This window comes from Octodon degus, unplaced genomic scaffold (genome assembly GCF_000260255.1).
Source record: "Octodon degus isolate 3935 unplaced genomic scaffold, OctDeg1.0 scaffold00006, whole genome shotgun sequence".
In the NCBI taxonomy this organism is placed as follows: Eukaryota; Metazoa; Chordata; class Mammalia; order Rodentia; family Octodontidae; genus Octodon; species Octodon degus.
Window position 1 is genome coordinate 22,167,902 of NW_004524582.1, and position 23,187 is coordinate 22,191,088.

The 23,187-nt window shown below is 39.1% G+C and overlaps 1 protein-coding gene across 1 annotated transcript in view; it reads left to right on the top strand.

Annotated features, from left to right (window-relative positions):
• The first annotated feature begins 1,649 nt into the window (after positions 1-1,649).
• Fbxl5 (F-box and leucine rich repeat protein 5) overlaps positions 1,650-23,187 on the top strand; it is a 37,864-nt gene continuing 16,326 nt past the window's right edge. The window contains exons 1-8 of the mRNA XM_004624555.1: positions 1,650-1,865; positions 4,768-4,863; positions 6,659-6,845; positions 9,692-9,874; positions 13,240-13,365; positions 17,295-17,443; positions 18,456-18,538; positions 19,116-19,841. Coding sequence (XP_004624612.1) covers positions 1,731-1,865; positions 4,768-4,863; positions 6,659-6,845; positions 9,692-9,874; positions 13,240-13,365; positions 17,295-17,443; positions 18,456-18,538; positions 19,116-19,841 — 1,685 coding nt within the window. The 5' untranslated portion in view covers positions 1,650-1,730. The remainder of the gene's footprint in view (positions 1,866-4,767; positions 4,864-6,658; positions 6,846-9,691; positions 9,875-13,239; positions 13,366-17,294; positions 17,444-18,455; positions 18,539-19,115; positions 19,842-23,187) is intronic.

Consider the following 23,187-nt stretch of genomic DNA (forward strand, 5'->3'; position numbering starts at 1 on the left):
TCCACCTTTTAAAATGAGTTTTGAAACTAGAATTGATAAAATAGAATGTAGGTTAAATACAGACACTGGAGAGTTTGAATATTACTTTACACTTTAACTTAAAGGAAGTTTCTTGGTCATATGTATTTTTTAAATATTTGAGTATAAAAGTTAGAATTACATTGAGAATGAGCATTTCTCTTTTGTTGAATGTTAGAATTAAAGAAAACGATCTTTCTTTTGATCTGTGTCTTTTCTGCAAGTGGGTCTACATTTTCATTGTCTAGTGTCTTGAGTTTTCATAAGTTGTGAAGGGTTTATGTCAGTTTTCTTTTTTTATTTTATGCCAGCTTTCTTGAAAAACAAACTTAAAAAAAATAAAAATAAAAAAAGAAAAACTTACTTCCCTGGATTATTCACCAATACTCTAATGAATCAGTATTTTATAATTATTTACGTTTCTTAATTTTGAGACAGAGTCTCACCATGTAGCTCAGGCTTGCTGAGAAGTTACTAGGTAGCCTCGTCTGGCCTGAGACTTGCAGCGTCCTTCTGCCTCAGCCTTCCACGTGCTAGCATTACAGGCACGTACCTCCTTACCTAGTTATAATTATTTTCTGAACAGATCAGTTTCCTGTCGATATTAGAGTTTAAAGAAACCATATAGAATATTTTTCAATTTTTAAATTGAAATTTAGTGAGACCCTATCTCAAAAAGGCAAAAAAGAAACCTGGCATGGTGGTGCACACCTGTAATCCCAGCACAGGCAGATTGGAGGCCCAGGCAGGCAGATTGCTGTGAGTTCAAGACCAGCTTGAGCTACAAAGTGAATTCAAAGCCAGTCTGAACAGCTTAGCAAGACCATATCTCAACATGAGCAAAAATTAAAAAAAGGAAAAGAAAAAAGTGAAATTTTATTAAAATAAAAGAGCATTTTGAAAGAAGAAAGCATTTTATTTTCTTAAAATGACCCTTTTAACGTGAATACCTGTATACATCTCCCTGTATACCTGCTAATTATTTTATTTATATGATAATAAAATTTGTAGTTTGGAAGGAACTGGATGGAATCCTTTTTACTGAAAGAAACAGATATGTGCATCATTTTTCTTCAGCAATATTCTAATAAGTCAGTATTTTATAGTTATTTTCTTAATTTTGAGACAGTCTCACTACGTAGTCCAGGCTGGCTTTGAACTCACTGTGTAACTCAGGCTGCCCTCAAACTTGCAGCATCCTCCTGCTTCAGCCTCCTGAGTGGATCAGTCCAAAGCAACGTCTTTCTAGCCTTGTATAGTTTTTAGTTATACCACTATAAATGAATTTCCTTTACTTATATTAAAAAAAATCTTTTATTGATGTATTAATTTGCTACAGGGTCTTGCTAACAGCTCAGAGTAGTAGTGATCCTCCTGTCTCAACTTCCCCAGCACTGGGATTGTAGGAGTGCACCATCACGCCCGTTTTGGTGGAGGCTCGGCACAGGGCTGGCACAGGATGTGGTACTGGGGATGGAACCCAGGTCCTTGTGCTTGCCAGGCAGGTGCTTAGACTGCTGAGCTATACCAAGTATAAGGAAAATACCTTGCTATTAAGTAGGAATTTATTTGAATATCGTTACATGTCTTTTGTGTATTTATTGTGTCTTGCTTTTTACCATTTTATTCAGCTTTCTAAAACCAACTTTTCCAACAACAACGATTTCCGTGCTCTTCTGCAATCTTTGTATGCTACTTTCAAAGAGTTCAAAATGCATGAGCAGATTGAAAATGAGTACATTATTGGCTTACTTCAGCAGCGCAGCCAGACCATTTATAATGTGCATTCTGACAATAAACTCTCTGAGATGCTCAGCCTCTTCGAAAAGGGACTGAAGAATGTTAAGGTGAGTTACAGAAATTGGTATGTAAGTATCGCAACTTGAGCATTTGGTTATGTCACTGGCAAAACTTGTTAACAATCTGTAATAAATGCTATTATGTTAAAAATGTTCTTTGTTAAGGATCTAGTAAGACTTTATCAAGAGGTATGAGAGCAGTAGAGTGGGGTAGGGCAATGAGTTCAAGGTCAGCCGTTCACTACATAGTTAGACCCTGTCTCAAAAAACCAAAGGGTCTGAAGAAAAAAGATTGTAATAACACAGTCTATGTGATCCACAGATCCACAGACACAAAGACGAACTAAATATTGACACATAATTAATATCTGCTAAATGCAGTAATTGTGTTATTAAAATAGGAAAGAATTGAATAACAGCATAACTTTTTAACAGCATAACTATTAAACTTAATATCTTAATTATTAATAAAGCTTAATGATTATACAAGTGTCTGACAAAACTAAACAAAAGGGATACAAATGAAGGACCATTTTGTATCTGTATATACAAAATAGGATAGATATAAAGCTACTTTCTCTTAATGAGAAGAAAAATTTGTACTAATAGTGTTTGGACAGGATATCATGTCTGCATCTTGTACTATGAGTAACCACTAGGAAGACAACAATATGCAATGTATTAATTATTGAAACTGTCCTACTAATCAGTTTTGAAACTGTCTCATTGCTATTTGTTTCTCAATAAAATTAACCAAAAAAATGGTTATACAGGGGGAACTACCTGCTCGGGCCCCCCTCCTGTCCCTCTTTTAGACAGGAGCTTTCTTTCTCTCAATAAATATATTCTGCTCATAAAAAAAAAAAAAAAATGGCTATACAACTGAAGGGTATATTCTGTTGCAGTGGTAGAATGCAAGAATTTTGAAAATTAGGATAAGAAAGTCAGAAAAGTGAGATAAAATATTCTATTAAACATGAAAGAAAATCAATAGAATTAGATAAAGGTATCAGTAAAGAAATACAAAGGAAAAGCAGTGAAATGAAAATAACAAAAAAGAAAAAGAAAAAAAAAAACAAAACAGAAAAGCAAAAGAACCATATCCTGAAGTACCAAGAGAAAAAATTAAAAATAAGTGTCCAGGGCTGGAGAGATGGCTCAGTGGTCTAAAGCACCTACTTAGAACAAGCTTAGCAAAAGCATCAGGGACCGCGGTTCAATCCCCCAGCACCACATGCCAGCCAGCCCTGCCCCCTGGTGGGCTGTGCCTCTCTCTCTCTCTCTCTCTCTCTCTCTCTCTCTCTCTCTCTCATAAATAAATAAAATTAAAAAAAAAAAAATAAGTGTCCAAATTGCTGCATGTTTTTGAAAGACTGCACTCTTTCCAGGATCTATACACTGCTGGAATCCATAGACAGGAGGGAGGGATGGTGACCTGTTTTTATTCCACACTGATGGTTTGTGAATTTGGAATCCTGCCCCATCTTTGCTCCCTGGCACGGGCAGTCAGGGGTGCCCGCATGAGGCTCTGTCAGTCCGCAGCTTTCCTTTCCATGCCCCTTGGTGCCTACCGAGTCACAGCTTTCTCTGTCTGCCTTACTGTGGGTTTCTGAGGTGCCCCCCTTGTTGCCATTTTCGCTCTGTCCATGTACCCCGGGCTGTGGTAACCATCAAGCCAGGGTTATGTTCATGTTGGCAGGTGGGGAACCCAAATAGATCAGTGAGTTCTGTGCTGGATGTGGGCAGCAGGGCAGGGCTTCTAGCCGACTGCTGTACCTGGTGCCAGCACTTTCAGACCCAGGCCTCTCTGAAAGTCCTGCATGCCTGCTCTGGCTTCTGTCTGCTGGTGCTAGTCCGGATGCTCTTCCAGACTGAACTTAAAGTTCTCAGTGGTGTCTCTGTCTAGCCTGCATCCCCTCTGCCACTATCTCTTCTGACCTTCCTCCTTGCTGTGGTGACATCACAAACCCTGAAGCAGGGTTGTTCAGTAGGTCATCTTTAATAATCAACTCCTTTCAAAGTGGCTTCTGATTAAATCCTCTCAAATGTGCTCTGGATTTTTTCTCTTGACTCCATACTGCTCTGGAGAAGAAATAACTTTTTTTCCACCTTTTTTTTGTTTTTGAGACAAGTTCTTGCTGTGCAGTTCAGGATGGCCTTGAACTCACTGTGTTCAGGCTGACCTCAAGTGTATGGCAGTCACTATGACACCACACCCAGGCAGGAAATACTTTAAAAGCTAAACCCCGGCCTGTTTCTACAGTTTCCAGTAATTACGGGCTTTTTTTGTGGCCAGTGCTGCCAGCTTGCTCTGTGTTCTTCCTGGGGCCCCAACCCTCTCCAGGGCACCTTGTGTCAGTGGACACTTGCCTTCCGCCCTGGGAGGCTGAGGAGCTCTGCAGACTTTTCTTTGTGCTTTGTTTCTGTAGCTTTTGTGGTTCTAGTTTTCCTGCCGGCTCTCTCCCAACTCCTGGAAATACACTGTTTTTCTCTTTGCCAAGTTTTCTAGGTGTCCAGGTGTTTTAATTCCAGGTTGTGGACAGGCTGAGTTTGCTGTTGGTCCAATTATGCCATATTTAATTCTCTCTCTCTCTCTCTCTCTCTCTCTTTTTTTTTTTTTTTTGGTTTGCTGTGTTTTTGGAGACAGAACAGGTTCTGGTTATGCAGTGCAGGCTGGCCTTGCACTCACTGTATACCTACCCTGGTCTGGCCTCAACTAGCCGCAAACCTCCTGCCTCAGCCTCCCAAGTGCTGAGTGCTGGGATTGTGGGCTTCACCTGGCTACTGTGTTTAATCCTGTGTCTTTTGTACTGAAAGCAGGGACATCACTTTGGATTTGTTATCCCCCCCTCCAAGGTTTCATGTCACATTTTACAACTTCCTGGGAACTAGGTACAATATAAATAATGAAGCAAAATTTTTTTGACAATACATTATTTTTTGTTTCCAGAATGAATATGAGCAGTTAAATTATGCAAAACAGCTGAAAGAGAGACTGGAGGCTTTTACAAGAGATTTTCTTCCACACATGAAAGAGGAAGAAGAAGTAAGTCCAATTTTTCCCCATTATGATTTGGATTTATAAAATTTTTATAGTAGCATTTTGCTTTGGATTTTTCAACTAATGCATAGAATGGTAAGTCTGGTTAAAGGAGAGAAGCCTTCAGCTCCTTGTGGTAACTGAAGACAAATCGCAGGGGAAAAAGTGATACTGGTTTTATTTTCTTAGAAAGGTTGTTGCCTTTAGTGAATGGATTTGGTCTCCTTTTATGAAATAATGTGTATCTTTGTGTGTAGGTTGCACTGTTACATATTAATAAGTTTTTTTGTCCCCTAATATCTTTTTAGAATCCGTTGAGCCTCATGTAAATTTTAAGATACTCATATTCTAAATTTAAAGATTACTTACTGCATTTTTGAGTAGTGGAGTTGAGGAATAATATTATAGTTTTCAATTTATCAAGTCTTCTGTCAAATGTATATATATATATATATATATATATATATATATATATTAGGGTATCATTGATGGAAAAATAGTTCCTCTTTCTCTGCTATGGGATGGAAATTATGGTAAGATACAAAATATTTTATGAGGAAATGGTTAATTTTTTTTTTGCTGTTGTAGTGATTTTTTTTTTTAATAAATTTTTATTTATTTGTGTGTGTGTGTGTGTGTGTGGCCAGCTCAGCCCACCAGGGGGCAGGGCTGGCTGGCATGTGGTGCTGGGGGATTGAACCGTGGTCCCTGTGCTTTGCTAAGCTTGTTCTAAGTACGTGCTTTAGACCACTGAGCCATCTCACCAGCCCCTGTAGTGATTTTCAACTATGGTTTTACCTTATATAATCAAAATTGGTAAATTAAAAAACCAGACAGGTGCAGGCATTCAGGGTTGCTGAGCCAGGAGGATCACAAGTTTGAGCCTCGCCTGGAAAACTTAAAGTGAATTTGCAGTAGTATCGTGTCTCATGGTAAAGTAGGAACGTGGCTGGGCTGTAGCTGTATGAACCCCCAGGGCTCAAAACATGAACACACACACATAAGCCCTTTCGGAGCCAGTGCAGTTGCTGGAGGAGTGGACATGGTCACTTTTCAAGTCTCCCCTGCTCACTGCAGTGCGGTGCATGCAGTAAGCATGGAAATCATCTCTTGAGCAGCATTCTTGTGTTTCAGCTGTTTGTTTTATTGAAGTGGGTTCTTGTTAGGTTGCTGATGCTGGTCTTGAGTGCGTAGCTCTCCCACCTTAGCCTCCCAGGTTGTGCGCATTACAGGTGTGCACCACCATATCTGTCTCGAGTGGTGTTTTTCTAACCTGTAATGTGCATTCCAGTTATCTGGGAAACAACAACCACCAAAACTTTTGTTGTGTCTATAAAACTTATAAATTGGAGGGTGGCTTTAACCATTGGTTTTGCAGAAGAACTCCAGTGGATGATTCTCAGGAGCCAGTGCACTAAAATGCTGGTCTGAGGCTGCATCTCCGGGAGTTCAGCAGCAGTAATGAGTAGTCCAAAGTCCCAATGGACTTGTGACTTCTGTTCCTAGTGCTGGGTATCCTTCTCATAGGAGGAAGGGCCTGTGGTACAAATTTTGTAAAGGAAAACCTTGGCCTGATGCTTTATAATTTTCAGGTCCTGATTTGTTGGTTGGGGAAACCACTGAAAGGGATTTTTGGGGATCAAATTCTTTGCTGGTTTGGATAAACTTAATGGTAATAATGAGACTTTGTATCTGTTTGACATACTCGGTCATAATATTACACCTGAGCCTTTAACTGTTAAAAGTGTAGACAGTAGAATGAAACTAAGTATCTTTCCTTGAAATATCTTTTTTATTTTAGGTTTTTCAGCCCATGTTAATGGAGTATTTTACCTATGAAGAGCTTAAGGACATTAAGAAGAAAGTGATTGCACAGCATTGCTCTCAGAAGGATACTGCGGAACTCCTTAGGGGTCTTAGCCTATGGAATCAAGCTGAAGAACGGCAGAAGTTTTTTAAATATTCTATGGATGAAAAATCGGATACAGGTGAGAGGCTGTATTTAGAGAATAATTTATTATTTTAAGACCATTGCCATTAGAATTTTTAGATTTTATTTGAGGAGTAATTTTTTTTTTCTTTCTCTGTATTTAGGAGAGGATCTGCAGGGTCTCATAATGCAGATCTGACTTGCAGAGATTCTCTTGTTTTCAGCGTCCCAAGTGCTGGATTATAGGCTCACGCCACCACGCCCAGTCTCAGTTGCCCTCTCAGTGGGCTCCAAGGTTTGGGCCAGCATAGCGTGCTGGGGATTGAACCCCAGCTGCTGTGCTCTGCCTAAGCAGGTGCTTTAGTCCGCTGAGCTATCAGCCCGGCCCTGTTTGAGAAGTAATTTAAGTCAGTTAAAAGCTATTTATTTCCACTTGTAAATGTAATTGGAATACTGGATGTGGTGGTACGCTGTGTCTGATTCCTGCACTCAAGCAGCTGAGGCAGGAGGATCTTCTTGATTTTGAGGCTAGCCTGAAGTATAAAGTGAGACTGCTTCAAAAAACTAAAGAAACAGAAAATGTAATTGGAAGTAGTAGGTTCTGTTTTAAAATTTAGTACTTATACTACTTTAGGATGTGCTAGGACAATATGTAATACAGTATTTCTTGGATAAATTTATATAGTACCTTCATAATTACTACTTGACCCAGTCAGAGTTGGGAGTACCATGTACAGAGCATGTTTGCAATATCATCAGACGTTCTGAGCGCCATTCTCTACAGTGACTGCTTTTATCTTTCCGTACGTTTTCAAAGTGATGGTTCCTAACTTACTGGTTCAACTTAAAGTGTTTTGACTTTACCATTGTGTGAAAGTGGCTAATGCACCATAACTCCTCGAATAGCACCTTTTTCTGGGCCAGGTGTGAGCTGTGTGGTGCGTCCTGCGCCCGGCCAGCCCTTTGGTCACAGAGGAAGGAAGCGGAGCTCTACAGTGCATTGTGGTGCCGCACTCTGTCGCATAGTGGCTTTGGTGTATTAAGTCACTTTTGCTGTTGGGTAGTTTCTTTTTCTGTTTTCTTTTTTTCTGATAGTAGAATTTATTTTAATTTTTCAGTCCGAAAAAATTCAAAAAACAAAACCCTCACACTCTCCCCATGTGAATGCAGTGCCAGCATTTTCCCAGCACTCACAGTGAGGAATCCCTGCTTCCCTCAACTGCATGACAGTGCTGGATGCACAGTAGAGTGTACAGTCTCCTCAGTGGTAGTACAAACAAAAGTCATAAGTTTACCAAAACAACAAAACAAAACCAAAAACCCACACATCTTTTGGGACGTTGGCCTGGTGTAAGTCAGGGAGCATCAGTCATTACTCCCATCCTTTCCTACTTAGCACTCTTAGTTTGTACTTGGTGATCCTCAGGGCAGTGCAGGAGAGGCAGCGTTTTTATGTGCACTTTGAGAATACAAGTAAGAAATACAGGTAAGACAGGCTTTCTTCTTAATGGGTTACTTGTTCCTTAGTTGTTCTATTTGTCGTTTAATGGCTTTTTCTCTTAAAACCCCATTCAATAAACAGTTGGCATCATTAGGTTAATAAAACTCTTGTGCTGCTAGATGGGCAATAGCAATATCATTCCTGTTGAAATAGTCTCATTTTTAAAAAACTGGTTGTTTTCTTATTTTATTTAGCCAAGTAGGTGAGATTCATGTTGAAACAAAAATGATTTATAAGTTAAGCTATGATTAAACCCATAAAACTTGTAAGCTTTCCTGTGTGATGCAGCTAATGCCATAGATACCAAGCTAAAACCTGTTGTGTCTGGTTTAATTGTAGTTATAACTTGAGACTTAAAAGCATCGCACTTACTGTATTTAATTTTCCCACTTCTTCAAAGCAGGTTATTCTGCATTATGTTTAAGACAGTTTACATTTAAAAAATGTTGCAGATTAATTTGATCATAACATTTCTATGTTTAATTTGTAAAGATAACTTGGATACGTATGTTGTTCAAATTTTTCATAGTATTTCAGTGATAAATCTTTGGCATTTTATATTCTTTATTGTAATAGCCTCATTTTCATTTTTCTTTTAGAAAATTCCTCCTAAAATAATAGACTTAGGGGCCGGGGAGATAACTCAGTAGAATAAGTGCTTGCCTGGCAAGTGTAGGGTCCTGAGTTCAATCCCTGGTACCGCCAAAAAAAAAAAAAAAAAAAAAAAAAAAAAAAAAAAAAAAAAAAAGGAAAGAAAAAATAATAGACTTGCATCCAATAATAGGTTCTAGTAGAAGATTCCTTATCAGTGTATACAAGTATCAGAGTTACATTATATTTTCTCTACTGGAACATAAATAAGTTAAGAAGGTCAAGACAACTGTAAGTTTATGAAATCATTTCAATAGATTTTTTCTATTTGAAATATGAAAATTGAAGTGGGAACACAAGGAAGGTACTGGCAGGAGTCATGATGTGTGAATACAAAATGTAAGAGTGTGTGTCATTAAAAATGCCTTGTAGATCTCGTAATCTGGCTGACTATTATTGTTGATTTAAAGCTGTATAACCTGTTGGGTTCCTTTTTCGAATGATGCTACTTATGCTACAAAGTGAGTATTGTTTTTTCTGTGATGTCTTCGTAAGAGGAAGTCAGCTGTGTTCATTTGTAGCTCTCACTGATGAAGTGTGATCTGGGCCATGATAGTTTAACTACGGGTTCTTCGCAAGCTTAACATCCCCATGTTACCTCTGCTAGGTGTTACTTCCTTTTCATGTCTTACAAGCAGGAAGGAATTAACATCAGGCACTGTATTTTGCTTATACAAGTGTAATTTTAATTTCTTATTGCATTTACTCTTACAGCTTTTTGTACTAAAGATTTTCTCTTTTTTAAATTTCAGAAGCAGAAGTGGCAGAGCACTCTACAGCTATAACCCACCTTCCACCTGAGGTAATGCTGTCAATTTTCAGTTACCTTAACCCTCAAGAATTATGTCGGTGCAGTCAAGTCAGCACCAAATGGTCTCAGCTGGCAAAAACTGGATCCCTTTGGAAACATCTTTACCCTGTACATTGGGCCAGAGGTAGGTAATGGGATTTTTTCTTTGCTTAAAACATATATCTGGTACATTTTTCTAGATGAGTACTCACAAGTCATAGATAAGTAGGGCTAGGGAGGGAAACTCTTGATCATTGCCCACCAGTGCATTTCATACTTACATGTAGTTCAGAAAAGATAGCAGTGCTAAAGTGGCCGTGTGCGTTACATGATGTCTGCTGTTGCCTTCAAAATAGTAAGAAAAGAAAGACAGTTGGAAGAAGGAATTTAAAAATTGGAAAGATACCTACAATTATTAAAGATAGATGATAGATACATGGGATTCATTAGAGTAGTTCTTTTTTTTTTTGGGGGGTGGGTAGATGCCTGTGTTACTGAACTGTATCCCCTACCCCATTATAATAATTGTTTCAGCATTGGGCTGTGTTTAAAGTTTTTCATAATCAAAAGTAAAATGTGAATTTTCACAGCTGTTTATGTACTTAGCTTGGGTATTTAAAAATATAGAATAAATTCTGTGGAATGAAAGATGAGGCACCATTATGGCTCCGTTTTGTTGGTGGCTCAAAATAATGGCCCTGTTTTCTCTTTAGCATAGTTTGCTTTGGGAGCAGTCAGTAGTCCTGATTCTCTGAGTTGTAGTCTCATGCTCATTTGTAGTTGTAGTCTCACTCATCACATGTGAGCAGGTAAAAATTTTTATGAAGATAAAAGGTACTTGTGGGATAAGTGCAAATAGTAAGGTGTACATCTGTCACTGAATTAAAGCACTTTTGGGTGAGTATTACCTCAAAATTGGTTTTAACTTTTAAAATAAGTTTCTTTTATGTGTGGCTGTGTGACTTTAACATGCCAGTAGGAATATCTCACTTCATTTTCTCCGGCTAAATTGTAAGTCTTAAAAACAAGTTGGTTAGAATAATACGCAGGGGTCTGTTGTGTTTGTTTTTGAGAGAGGCAGTCTCCTGATGTTGTCCAGCCTGGCCCATACCCTGTTACCCACCTTATTCAGTGTCCCCTGCAGCTGGGACCACAGGTGCATGTCGCCATCCGCTTGCAGTGCTTTTCAAATAGGTTGTAGATGCTTAATGTTTCTTGAGTGAAGCTATTTGGAGTATTAGAGTTGAATTACATAATTTAAATGATTATTATTGTTATCTATTTATTTATTTTTTTGGTACCTGGAATTGAACTCAGGATTTCAGCCTTGCCAGACAGGTGGTACTTGTGCTGCTGAGCTGTATTCCCAGCTTTTGGAATTATTATTTTTATTTTTATTTTTTTTAAAATTTTTTATTTTTTTATTTATTATTTGAGAGAGAGAGAGAGAGAGAGAGAGAGAGAGAGAGAGTGTGTGGTGTGTGTGTGGCCAGCTCAGCCCACCAGGGGGCAGGGCCGGCTGGCATGTGGTGCTGGGGGATTGAACCGCGGTCCCTGATGCCTTGCCAAGCTTGTTCTAAGTAGGTGCTTTAGACCACTGAGCCATCTCTCCAGCCCCTGGAATTATTATTTTTAAGTGGATTAATTTTAATAGGATAATGGGATGTTTAGTAAAAGGACAGATATGGGTGTATCAACTACTTTTACTAAATTAATAAAAAGAAAAATACAAGCATAAAATAAAAATACTTTTGCTAAAGTGTTTCTAAGAGTTAAAAATATGTAACTAGAAGATTAGATGTTCTCAAATGCTGTTATCCTGTGCTAACTTTTATAAAGCCACCCAAATCATTCATTTATTTATTTATTTGTTTATTTATTTATTCCGGGGATTGAACTCAGGCCCTTGTGCTTGCCAAGGAAGTGCTTATTCTACTGAGCCATCTCCCCAGCCTCACCCAAGTCTTCAATATGCTTTTCTTTTTTTTTTTTTTGTTTTGTTTTGTTTTTAATATGTAGTTCTATCTCGGTTACCTTTCTCTTATTGCTGGGACAAAATACCCAACATCCAGAATCAAGGACGCAAAGGATTATTTAGCTCACAGAGGAAGTTTCAGTCCATACTCGGCTGGCTCCAAGGTGGAGGAGCTCATGGCAGTGAGCAGCTGCTCATGGTGGCAGAAAATGGCAAAGAGCTACGGGAGAAGCAGCAGTTGTGGCAGCCGAGGCAAAGAGCAGGCCTTTCCCCTTGCCTGTTCTGCATGCAGGCTACCTGCTGCAGGGAGGTGTAGCTCTCACACCCATAATCCCATCAGCATCGGCACCCATAATCCCAGCATCAATCATGAATTAATCACAACCTCTAGAAGTCTCCCCCATGACTGCATGAGGCTTTGGGGAGACAACTGGACGGAAGCTAAAAGAGTAAACAACAAGTTTCAATAAAATGTTTATTGCTTATTTAATGGTATTTGTTTTGAGTGACTTTACCCTCTTCTATGTGATATTAAAATATCTAGAGCCAGTTTTGCTTTTTCCCTGCTTGGATGTTAGAGTGGAGAGAGATTACAGTTGTGCTGGTCGACCTACAACCATAGCTCAGTCTCCCACAACAGTGAAAATGTCAGTGCTACGTAGGTTGGGCACCTCTGACTTAGATATGTTAAAAATTTGCTAAGTTAATTCTTCGTTGCTTCACTTTATGATCATATCATATAATTTACTTGCAGTCTAATCTCTAGAATTTATAAATTTATGCTTTTACTTTGCCTTAGTCGTTCCCTTTGACTTCTCCCACATTCTTCTGAATTGTTGATTCACTGCAGAGTAGAAAGTCATGCTTTGTTTTGTTTATTAGCTATCATCATAATGGGGCTATTGCTGAAGACACTGTGAAGCCACGGTAGGGGAAAGGCTTGGGTTGCTTTCAGTGATTTTTATGCTCCATTTTTTTTTTTTTTTTTTCGGTACAGGGATCAAATTCGGGACCTTGTGTTTGCCAGGCAGGCGCTTATGCCTGCTCAGCTATCTCACTAGCCCCTTCAGTGATTTTTAAAATTGCATGTAAGGCTATTGATCAATGTCTTTCTTAGCAAAAGGGATTGTAACACATTAAGCTTATTTGTATAAAAGGTGTAATTGAAAAACTTCTTACATAGAGAGTAGATACATAGCAGGTATCGCAGCAGACTAAGTTTTTATAATTGTTTCTGACGTTTCAGAGTAAGATTTACTTTGAAAAATATCAGTTATTGTTCAGTTAATTAGTAGTGTTACCTGAAGTCACATAGCCATAGTTCCTTTTGGTACATTTGGATTTGAATCCTTTGCTCACTTAAGTATAATTTTTAAAAAAATACAATTAAGTATTTCTAAAAATAGCTATTTCATTGCATTGGGCTAAGACATCTTTTGTGCGTAGTGATTTTTCTTATCAGTATGTTTGCTATTTTGGTAACAGTAGATGTTCTAATCTTACTGAGTAACTCCTGTTGTTTATTCACCGAGTAGGGGATTGGTATAGTGGCCCGGCCTCAGAGCTTGAGACTGAGCCTGACGAGGAGTGGGTGAAGAGCAGGCAAGACGAGAGTCGCGCCTTTCAGCAGTGGGATGAGGATGCAGATGTAGACGAATCTGGTAAGCCGTGCTTGGAACTCCAGTTATTGCCTGATGGTTTACTGACTGACACACTTAGTGTAATTGCTAAGATTCCTGTGTTTTGTGTTTTCCAAAGAAATTTATGTATGTATGTTCATCTTACTGTATAGATTGGACTCTAGTGATCCTCCTGTTTTCAGCCTCCCAAGTGCTGGGATTACAGTGCACCACCATGCAGTCTTGATTGCCCTCTCATCGTGCCCTGGGGGAAGGGCCTGCATAGCACACTGGGGATTGAACCCTGGCCTCTGTGCTCTGCCTAAGCAGGCGCTTTACTGTGTTGAGCTATCTGGCCAGCCCAGAAATTTATTTTTAAGCCTACTATTTTTTAAAATTTGAAGGGATAATAAGCAAATGTAAAATTTATTCTAATTGAAGTGGTTTAAGTGTGCATGGTATTGCTTTCTGTGTGCTTTTATATTAAAATTTAAAAATTAGAAAATCATGCTCGGTTTCCATATACGAAGAAAATGCATTCATTATAGAGCTTCATCATTTACAGTGTGCTTTTTAGAGCCAGTTAATTAATTAGTCATCAGCCTTACTGAGTCATCTGTGGCCCTGAGGAAGAAAGAGGAGACTCTGAGTCTCTTTATTCATTTGTAAAGTTGTGACACTTGCCTCACCTGGGTGTTATACTTGAAGATTATGGATGGGATGTAGCTCGATAGCAGAACACTTACCTAGCATTGTAAGACTCAGGGTTTAATTCTCAGCACTGCAAACCTTCCAAATACATTTTCATACATGAAAATTCTTTGTAATTGGCAAGGAATTGTAAAAAGTAGGGTATCCATTCATTATTCACGTGGGGAATTCAAAGTTTATCAGAGTATATTCGTACCCTTTAAAAACTTGTTTGGAAGCTGGGTGTGGTGACACAGGCCTGTGAGCCCACCATTGGGAAGGCAGAGGCTGGAGGATTGTTGCAAGTTCTAGACCAGCCTGGGCTGCAAATCTCCAAGCCAGCCTGAACTGCCTAGTGAGACCCTGTCTCAAAAAGACAAAACCAAACCACAACAAAAATGTAGAGGAGGGCCTCAGAGGTAGCTCAGCAGGTCTAAACACCTGCCAGGGCAAGTGCAAAGACCCGGGTTGGATCCCTGGTATCCCCAGTACCGCATGCCATGCCTGCTGGTCCCATCCCGGGCTTGCTGAGCCTGCCAAGACCAGTCTGCCACCAAGACGAGTCAGCCACCAAGACCGGGCATGGTGGTACATGCCTGTAATTGTAGCACTGTAGAGGCTGAAACAGGAGGATCACTGTGAGTCCAAGCTGAGGAATGAGACCCTGTACTAAATACATAAAGCTTAAAAACAAACAAAAAAGGTGGAGGAGAATTTAGAATACATAATTTTTTTTTCTTCTGTACTTAGGCTAGGGTCTAGAGGGTCTACAGGGCCTCCCAAGCGCTAGGATTATAGAATACATAATTCTTAATTAAGATAATGAAGTTCAATCCCCGGTTCTGGAAAAAAAAAAGATACAGAATGAAAAATGCTGTAGTTAGAGCTGTGTATGGGTGTTGTTTATGTGGAGGAGGAAGATAGGAGTTCTGTTTTAGATACTATTCTAGATAAAAATTACCAAAAGATAATGAAATAGTAAAATATTCACAGGTGATATAGTCTTCTACTTGCAAAGACAGACTGTAGGAAATTTCTGGTTAGAATAATGGTTTTTAAGGGTTGGGGCCATAGCGCAGTGGAATAAGTGCTTGCTCGGCAAGCATAAGGTCCTGAGTTTGATCCCTGGTAACCCCCCCCCCCCAAAAATAATAATAATACTTAACCTGTTCCAGTGAAAGAGCTAAATATGTGGCAAGTAAGTACCGCTGGGTTTAGTTTTGGAAGGTGCTTTATGAGGATGAGGTATCCCACTTAGATTTAGTGATGTGCATGCCCATGGCAGCCACTGTCCAAGTGTGAGGGACATAGTGACGCACAGAATGAGAAAGCGCGCTGCCTTATTAAGCTGAAAACTTGGAGATGGAAGGCAGAGAAGTGTGGTGGGGAAGGGGAGGGAAGTGTGCCAGAAAGAAGGTGAACACGTTGCCAGTTTTTAAACAGTGATTTAGCTTTGCTGAGATTTGAGTGAAAACCCAAAGGAGGTGAGGTCCTTGCTTACCTGTCACCTTAAGGAAGAGTTCATTTATTATCTCTTGAAAATTAACTCAGAATACCCATGATGAGAATTAGAAAAAAAGCCTGTATTCAGGCTTTGTCTTGTATTTTCTCACTACGTGAACTAACACCCTTCTTTCCTCTCATATTGAAAGCTACACCTGGGTGTGGTGGTGGACTCTCATAATCCCACTACTGTGGCGGCTGAGTTAGGATTGTGGCGAGTTGGAAGCCAGCCTGGGCTACATAGTGAGTTCAAGGCCAGCCTGCATTATATAGTGAGACCCTGTCTCAACCAAACAAAACAAATCAAAGAAAGTTTTAAAGGAGGGGTTAGGGCTTTGTGTGTAGCTTAGTAGGAGAGCACTACTTAGCACCTGTGAGGCCTGGGTTCAGTTACCCTCCCCAAGACAAGAGATTAAGCTCTTCGAGATAGTGTTTTTTATCCCATTGATGAGCAGACTCAAGACTGCCCTGTAGATCTTCCATCTCCTTAAGTGCCCTGTACAGTTTAGATGTCTTTCCTCCTGTGCAGAGAAGACTAAACGGGCTGGGAATGAAATTGTAGTAGAATAAGTAGGGCTCAAATTTTTGTTTCTTTACATTTCACATGTATGTCTGGTGAAGGAGAAATTTAATAGCTATAGATATGAAACCATTAGTTGCAAATTATTTTTTCATTTATTCTTTTGTCCACTGTTTCATTTTAAATCAGTCTTCCTTGACTTTTTCTGTTAGGCTGTTTTCTTTTGTCCATTTTTTTTTTTTTTTTTTTTTTTTTTAATTTAGTGCAATGTCTCCAGGGTTCTCACGACAAGGATCCTACTCGGAGTGATTCTCCTGTTTTCGGCCTCCTGAGAGCTGGGATTATAGGCACGTACCACCACACCTGGATAGCGGGCACCACAGGGCTCAAACTCTGGTCCTTGCCTCTGCCTGTGCAAGTGCTTTAATCTGCTGAACCATCTGGCCGGCCTTGTTAGTTAGACTGCTTTCTGCTTAAGAGACACACAAGTTAGGTCTTTAGGTAATGAGAGCAATAACAATAGGAGCTTGAGAAAATATTTAAAATTATTACCTTTTTAATGTATATTTTTCTTTATATAAAACTGGCATTTTAGGTCAAATGAATTTTTTTTTTTTGGGGGGGACCACGGATTAAACTCAGGACCCTGTGCTTGCAAGGCAAGCACTTATTCTACTGAGCTATCTCCCCAGCCCCTAAAACTGGCATTTTAAAACAAAAATAATGAAATAAATTTTGTGTGGTGGTTCTTACATTAGTGCAACCTATTGTAAGCATCCACGATGAATTACATCCCTGCTCTTGTAAAAAATTTTTTTACCTTGAGAAAGTACCTATCTATTGCACAAGTTGGGTGCAGGCTTTCGATTCCTCTGCGCCATCTCCTTGAGATTATAGGTGTGGGCCGTGCTCGCCTTTAACTCCTTAATAATTTTTACATATCTTCCTTGCTTGATTCATTATGTTGAGGCTGAGTGAGCTTACTTTCAAATCTGTTCAGCTTTGTGTCCTTAGGTAGAATAACTGATTATACATTTGAGCATGTTTCTTGTCTTTTGACATACATTCAGTTTTCTTTTGCTATATTTAAGTATGCAGAGTTCATTTGAAATTTATTTTATCACCTGAAACTGGAATTGCTTACAGAAGGAATTTAGGAACAGCACAAAATACTTCATATTTAACAATTGATGAATCTTTAAGTAGCCTAATGGTAATTAGTATGTTGAATTCTTAGACTTTTGAATTCATTTTACAGAAGAGTCTGCAGAGGAATCAGCTGCTATTAGCATTGCACAAATGGAAAAACGTTTACTCCATGGCTTAATTCATAATGTTTTGCCGTATGTTGGAACTTCTGTAAAAACTTTAGTACTGGCATATAGCTCTGCAGTTTCCAGCAAAATGGTATGTACATAATAGCTTGGGAACTAAGACAAATAGCAGGGATACAGCTTTGGTTTGTTTGTTTGTTTATGTATTTTGGTATGAGGATTGCACTCAGGACCTTGAACTTGCTGGGCAGGTACTGAAGCCACTAAGCTATCTCCCTGGGCCTTGCTTTGTTTATCGCTGAGTTTAAGGGGAAAATATATTGAGTACCTTCCCTGGAATAGGGCTATGCTGCCAACTCTCATTTTAGTTCTTAGAAAAGTTTTGATTTTTTTTTTTTTCCATGAATATAATTTCCTACATGTTATGGGTGAAGTAACCAAGTCTGGAAAAGGTTAAATGCTGTATTCAGATGCTGGTGAGATGAGCAAATAAAATCACTGTTGTTTTGTTTTTGCAGTACTGGGGATTGAACCAAGACCTTATAGCTGAACTGCATCCCTAGCGCATCTAAATATTTTTTTCTTCAAATTTTAAGTCAGGGTCTTAATGAGTCATTATATTGCTCAGGCTGTGCTCAGATTTGGGCTCCTCTTGTCTCAGCTTCCCGGAGTGCTAGTATTTAGTCCTGTACTGCCTTAATGACTGTTCTGTGAAGGTGAATCTTGTGCCTACTTGAGTGTCTTTAGATACTTCTTAAATATGTTAGTTTACAGCCAGTCGAGCTGGTGCATGTTTAAAATCCTAGCATTGGGGAGGCTGAAGTAAGAGGATAGCAAGTTCAAGCCCAACCTGAGCAACTTAGCAAGACCGTGACTCAAAATAAGGAAAATCAAAATGGCTTGCCTGAAGGCCCTGCATTCAGTCCTTGGTATTGGGAAAAAATTTCTAGGTGTAACCTCACAACTATTAAAATAGCTTTATGGGGATTTGAGCCCAAGTACATATATTTGTAATGTGCTATTTAAGTGACTTTTTAAAACATGCACATAAATTTTAGAAGCATTGGATTATAATTAGTAGTATGCGCCTGTTACTTCTCTGACTTAAAGGCCTGCAGGTCTTCATGATGGTTTCCCCCACTCAGGTGAGGCAGATTTTGGAGCTGTGCCCTAACCTGGAGCACCTGGACCTTACCCAGACCGACATTTCCGATTCTGCATTTGACAGGTGCGGTATTTTAAAATATTTAAACTACAATGAATTATTAGTAGAATTATTTTCTCATTTCTCATTTATATCCTTAAAATTTAAGCATACTGTTATTCTTTACTGCTCTTCTTGTTTGGCTGTCACTTGATAGTAGCCTCCATTTCTGTTCTTGTTCCATCACTCCCAGCTTCGCCCCACCTATAATTAGGTCCTGATTGTGTTAGGTCTTTGGGCCTTGCTTTATAGCCAGATGGATTAATGCATGTTTTTAAGGTTTCAGTTGGCCTGTTAAGTGCCATTTGGTATAGTTCCTTCTAATTCTTCATATTTTTTTGGTACAGGACCATTTGCAAGTTTTATCCTCACTCTTCTCCCATCCTGTCCTTCTGTGAGCAATACTGTGAATTTCTGATTACTGTCACTCTTTATATCATCAGTACCAAAAGTACTGCCTTTTAATATAAATGTTTAGCAAATGTTTGAGTAACTATTCAATTTAAAATGTTTTTCTAGTATCCATCTACATAAATGTAGTTGGATGCTTTTGAAGAATTTAACAACATATACTAGTAGTCTTGTTACCTCTTGATTGTAGTTGGTCTTGGCTTGGTTGCTGCCAGAGTCTTCGGCATCTTGATCTGTCGGGATGTGAGAAGATCACAGATGTGGCTCTAGAGAAGATTTCCAGAGCTCTTGGGATTCTAGCATCTCATCAGAATGACTTTGCGAAAACTACTGCAAGCAGCATTACTTCAACTAAATGGAAAAATAGAGACGTTCCCATGCAGTCTACAAAGCAGTATTCCCATTTGCGTGACTTAACTCCCAAAGGCATTGAGGAAGAAATAGATAATGAACACACCTGGACTAAGCCTATTTCTTCTGAAAGTTTTACTTCTCCCTATGTGTGGATGTTAGATGCTGAAGATTTGGCTGATATTGAAGATGCAGTAGAATGGAGGCATAGAAATGTTGAAAGTCTCTGTGTAATGGAAACAGCATCCAACTTTGGTTGTTCCTCGTCTGGTTGTTACAGTAAGGATATCGTTGGCCTAAGGACTAGTGTCTGCTGGCAGCAGCATTGTGCTTCCCCAGCCTTCGCTTATTGTGGCCATTCGTTCTGTTGCACCGGGACAGCTCTCAGAACTATGTCAGCACTCCCAGAGTCTTCAGAGATGTGTAGGAGAGCGTTAAGGACTACCTTGCCTCGCGGAAAGGACTTCCTTGATTTTGGGAGTGAAAAATCTGATCAAGAGACTGGACGTGGACTTTTGTTTCTCAGTCTGTCTGGATGCTACCAGATCACAGACCATGGGCTCAGGTGAGTAAGCCGAGCAGTAGGAACGCACCCACACCCATTCTCACGGGAAGGAGGAACTTGAGGTTTGTTTCCTTCTCAGTGCGCTGACTTAAATGAGGATTAGCCGAGGGGTCCTATTTCAGAGGGCTGGAACAGTACACTTAAGGTATTCATTTCAGTCGGTTCCAGTCTGTTGTGACATTTAGAGCAATGCAAAATTTTCTCTTTCTATGAAGAAAATGTTTGCGATTTTGATAAATCTCTAGCTCTCTCTAGGTCATACTGACAATTTTAAGGCTCCAGTCTGCACATGGGGTGGCTTTGCACTTCTTGGATTGTTCTAATTGTAGCAGTGTTATATAGTTTGTAGCAAAAAGCTCTTTCACCTTGGTTGTTTCGTTCTCATTGATGCTATTGTAAATGTGATGATTTTGTTTTGTGGATTGTTAATTATTCATTTATAGAAACACAACTGAGGGGCATGTTGATTTTATATCCTGCTTCATTAAATTCATTTAACAGTTTTTTGTGGAATTAGAATTTTCTACACATGCAATAATATCTCTAAACACATAATTTTCACTTCTTTACAGTTTGTATACTTTGTATGTTTCTTTTCTAATTTAATTGCTCTGGCCAGAACTTGTAGGTAGGCCTGTGTTGAGTGGAAGTGGCCACAGTGAGCACTTTTATCTTGTTCTGTAAGGGGCGAGTTTCAGTCTTGCCTCTGTGAGCATGATGTTAGCTCTGGGTTTTTTGTACATGAAGAATTTCTGTTTCTGGTTTACTGGATTTTTTGTTTTGTTTTTATTATGAAAGTACATTAGGGGCCAGGGAGATGGCTTAGTAGGATAAGCGCTTGACTGGCAAACACAAGGATCTGAGTTCAATCCCCAGTTCCGCAAAAAAAAAAAAAAAAAAAAAGAAAGAAAGTACATTAGATTTTTGTCAGTGCTTTTTCTGAATCAGTGACGTGATCTTGTGGGTTCTTTTTTGTGCTAATGTAGTGAATTACGTTGACTTTCACATGTTGAAAGTTGATAAAACACACATGGCCGTGGTGTATCATCCTTCTAATGTCCTGATAAACTCAGGTCCTGGTTAGGTCTTCCTGTTCACCTATTTTTAATGGCTATATATGGCTAATTACTCATCACTCTTAATTTCATCCAGTGTATATATATATATTTTTAAATTTATTTATTTATTGGGGGGGCAGCTCAGCCCACCAGGTGGTGGGCTGGCTGGCATGTGGTGCTGGGGGATTGAACCGTGGTCCCTGGGCTTATGCTAAGCTTGTTCTAAGTAGGTGCTTTAGACCACTGAGCCATCTCACCAGCCCCAAAGAAGGTTTTTTTTTTTTTTTTTTTATTTATTTATTTATGGGGGGGGCAGCTCAGCCCACCAGGTGGTGGGCTGGCTGGCATGTGGTGCTGGGGGATTGAACCGTGGTCCCTGGGCTTATGCTAAGCTTGTTCTAAGTAGGTGCTTTAGACCACTGAGCCATCTCACCAGCCCCCCAGTGTATATTTTGTTTCAGATATTGTATCTTTGATCTCTGGAGGTTCCATTTGGCAGTCTGTCTCTTTCCATAACACCAACAATATAAATGTACAATAATAATTTATAAACAAAATCCTATATAGAATTAAAGTTATATAAACACATTTTTATTTCTTTCATTGTGTTCATATGTCTTAATTTTGATCTTGTTTAAATTAGGTTTTTTTTTTGTATCTCAGGGAAGGGTCTATAGGGTGTTCAGGGCCTCTCTACTAGACTGGACTCTTTTTTTTTTCAGTTTTTTAAAAATATATATTTATTTTTTTATTGAGAAATAAGTATGAATGAGACAGTTTCACAGCTGATTAATAGGACAGTTGTTTTTTCTTTTTTAATTTTATTTATGTGTGTGTGTGTGTGTGTGTGTGTGTGGCCAGCTCAGCCCACCCAGGGGCGGGCTGGCTGGCATGTGGTGTTGGGGGATTGAACCACGGTCCCTGTGCTTTGCTAAGCTTGTTCTAAGTAGGTGCTTTAGACCACTGAGCCATCTCACCAGCCCCAATAGGACAGTTTTGATAGTCAGTACACTGTACATTGTTACCTTCTTAGTAGTTATCCATAGTACAAGAAGCAGACAGGATATTCTGTCCAGATACTGTTAGTACACCTTTTTCTTCTCATTGAGTTAAGCGAAAGCAGCTGTAAATTTATCCTATTTTGTATATATAAATACAAAATGATCTTTCCTTTGTATCTTTTTTTATTTTTATTTTTATTTTTTGTCCTGTCAGAGGTGAATATTCTATTGGCATCTAAATACTATAGGTGTTTGAATTCAACTAAACAATCTAACTAGACTGGACTCTTACTGATCTGCCTGTTTACAGCTTCCCAAGAGCTGGTACAGGTGTGCGCCACCACACCCAGTCGCAAATCACAGTCTCAATGCGTCCTGGGGGTGGGGCCGACATGGCAGGCTGGGGAATTGAGCCCCCAGCCCCTCTGCCTGCTTGCAGGCACTTTAGTCCGCTGAGCTATTTGGCCAGCCCTTAAAATATTTTCAAAATACTATATATATATATATATATGTATATATATATATTTAAGGTATATAACATGGTGTTATAAGGGCACCTGCATGGTTATTGTAGTGGGAGAAAGTAACATACCATCATCTCACACAGTTACCCACTTTCCCATTTTGTGATGTAGCAGGTACTGTCTTGCTGAGGTAAGTTTGACTACAGTATACTAACTATAGTCCTCATGTTGTGCTTTAGGTCTTATGATTTGTTCCTGTTGTATATTTGCTACTTTATATTCTTTAGCACACATCTCTGTTTCTTTTTCACTAGTAACTACTATTTTATTCTTCAGCATTTTTTTTTTTTTTTTTTTTTTTTTTTTTTTTTTGCGGAACCGGGGATTGAACTCAGGCCCTTGTGCTTGCCAGGGAAGCACTTATTCCACTGAGCCATCTCTCCAGTCCCTACTGTTTTATTCTTTACCACTACATATTGGGTTGTTTTTAAAAGATTACAAATACTAGTAAGATCATACAGTATTTTCCCACCTGGCTTACTTCATTTAGTATAATGTTCTCTAGGTCCAACTAGGTCCAGTGTGCCAAATAGCAGGGTCACTCTCTTCTCTTTCTCTTTTTGTTAAGACTTAATGATATTCCTTGTTTTGTCAGTCTTTGGAATTCCCATTTCAGAGGATTGTGTCATTTGTAGACATAATTTTACTTTTTTCTTCTCAATTCGTGTACTTTTCTTGCCTGATTGCTTATGATAGTACATTCAGTATTGTGTTACGGAACTGAGCAGTAATGTCTTTCCTTGGTACTAGATCTTAGAGGAAA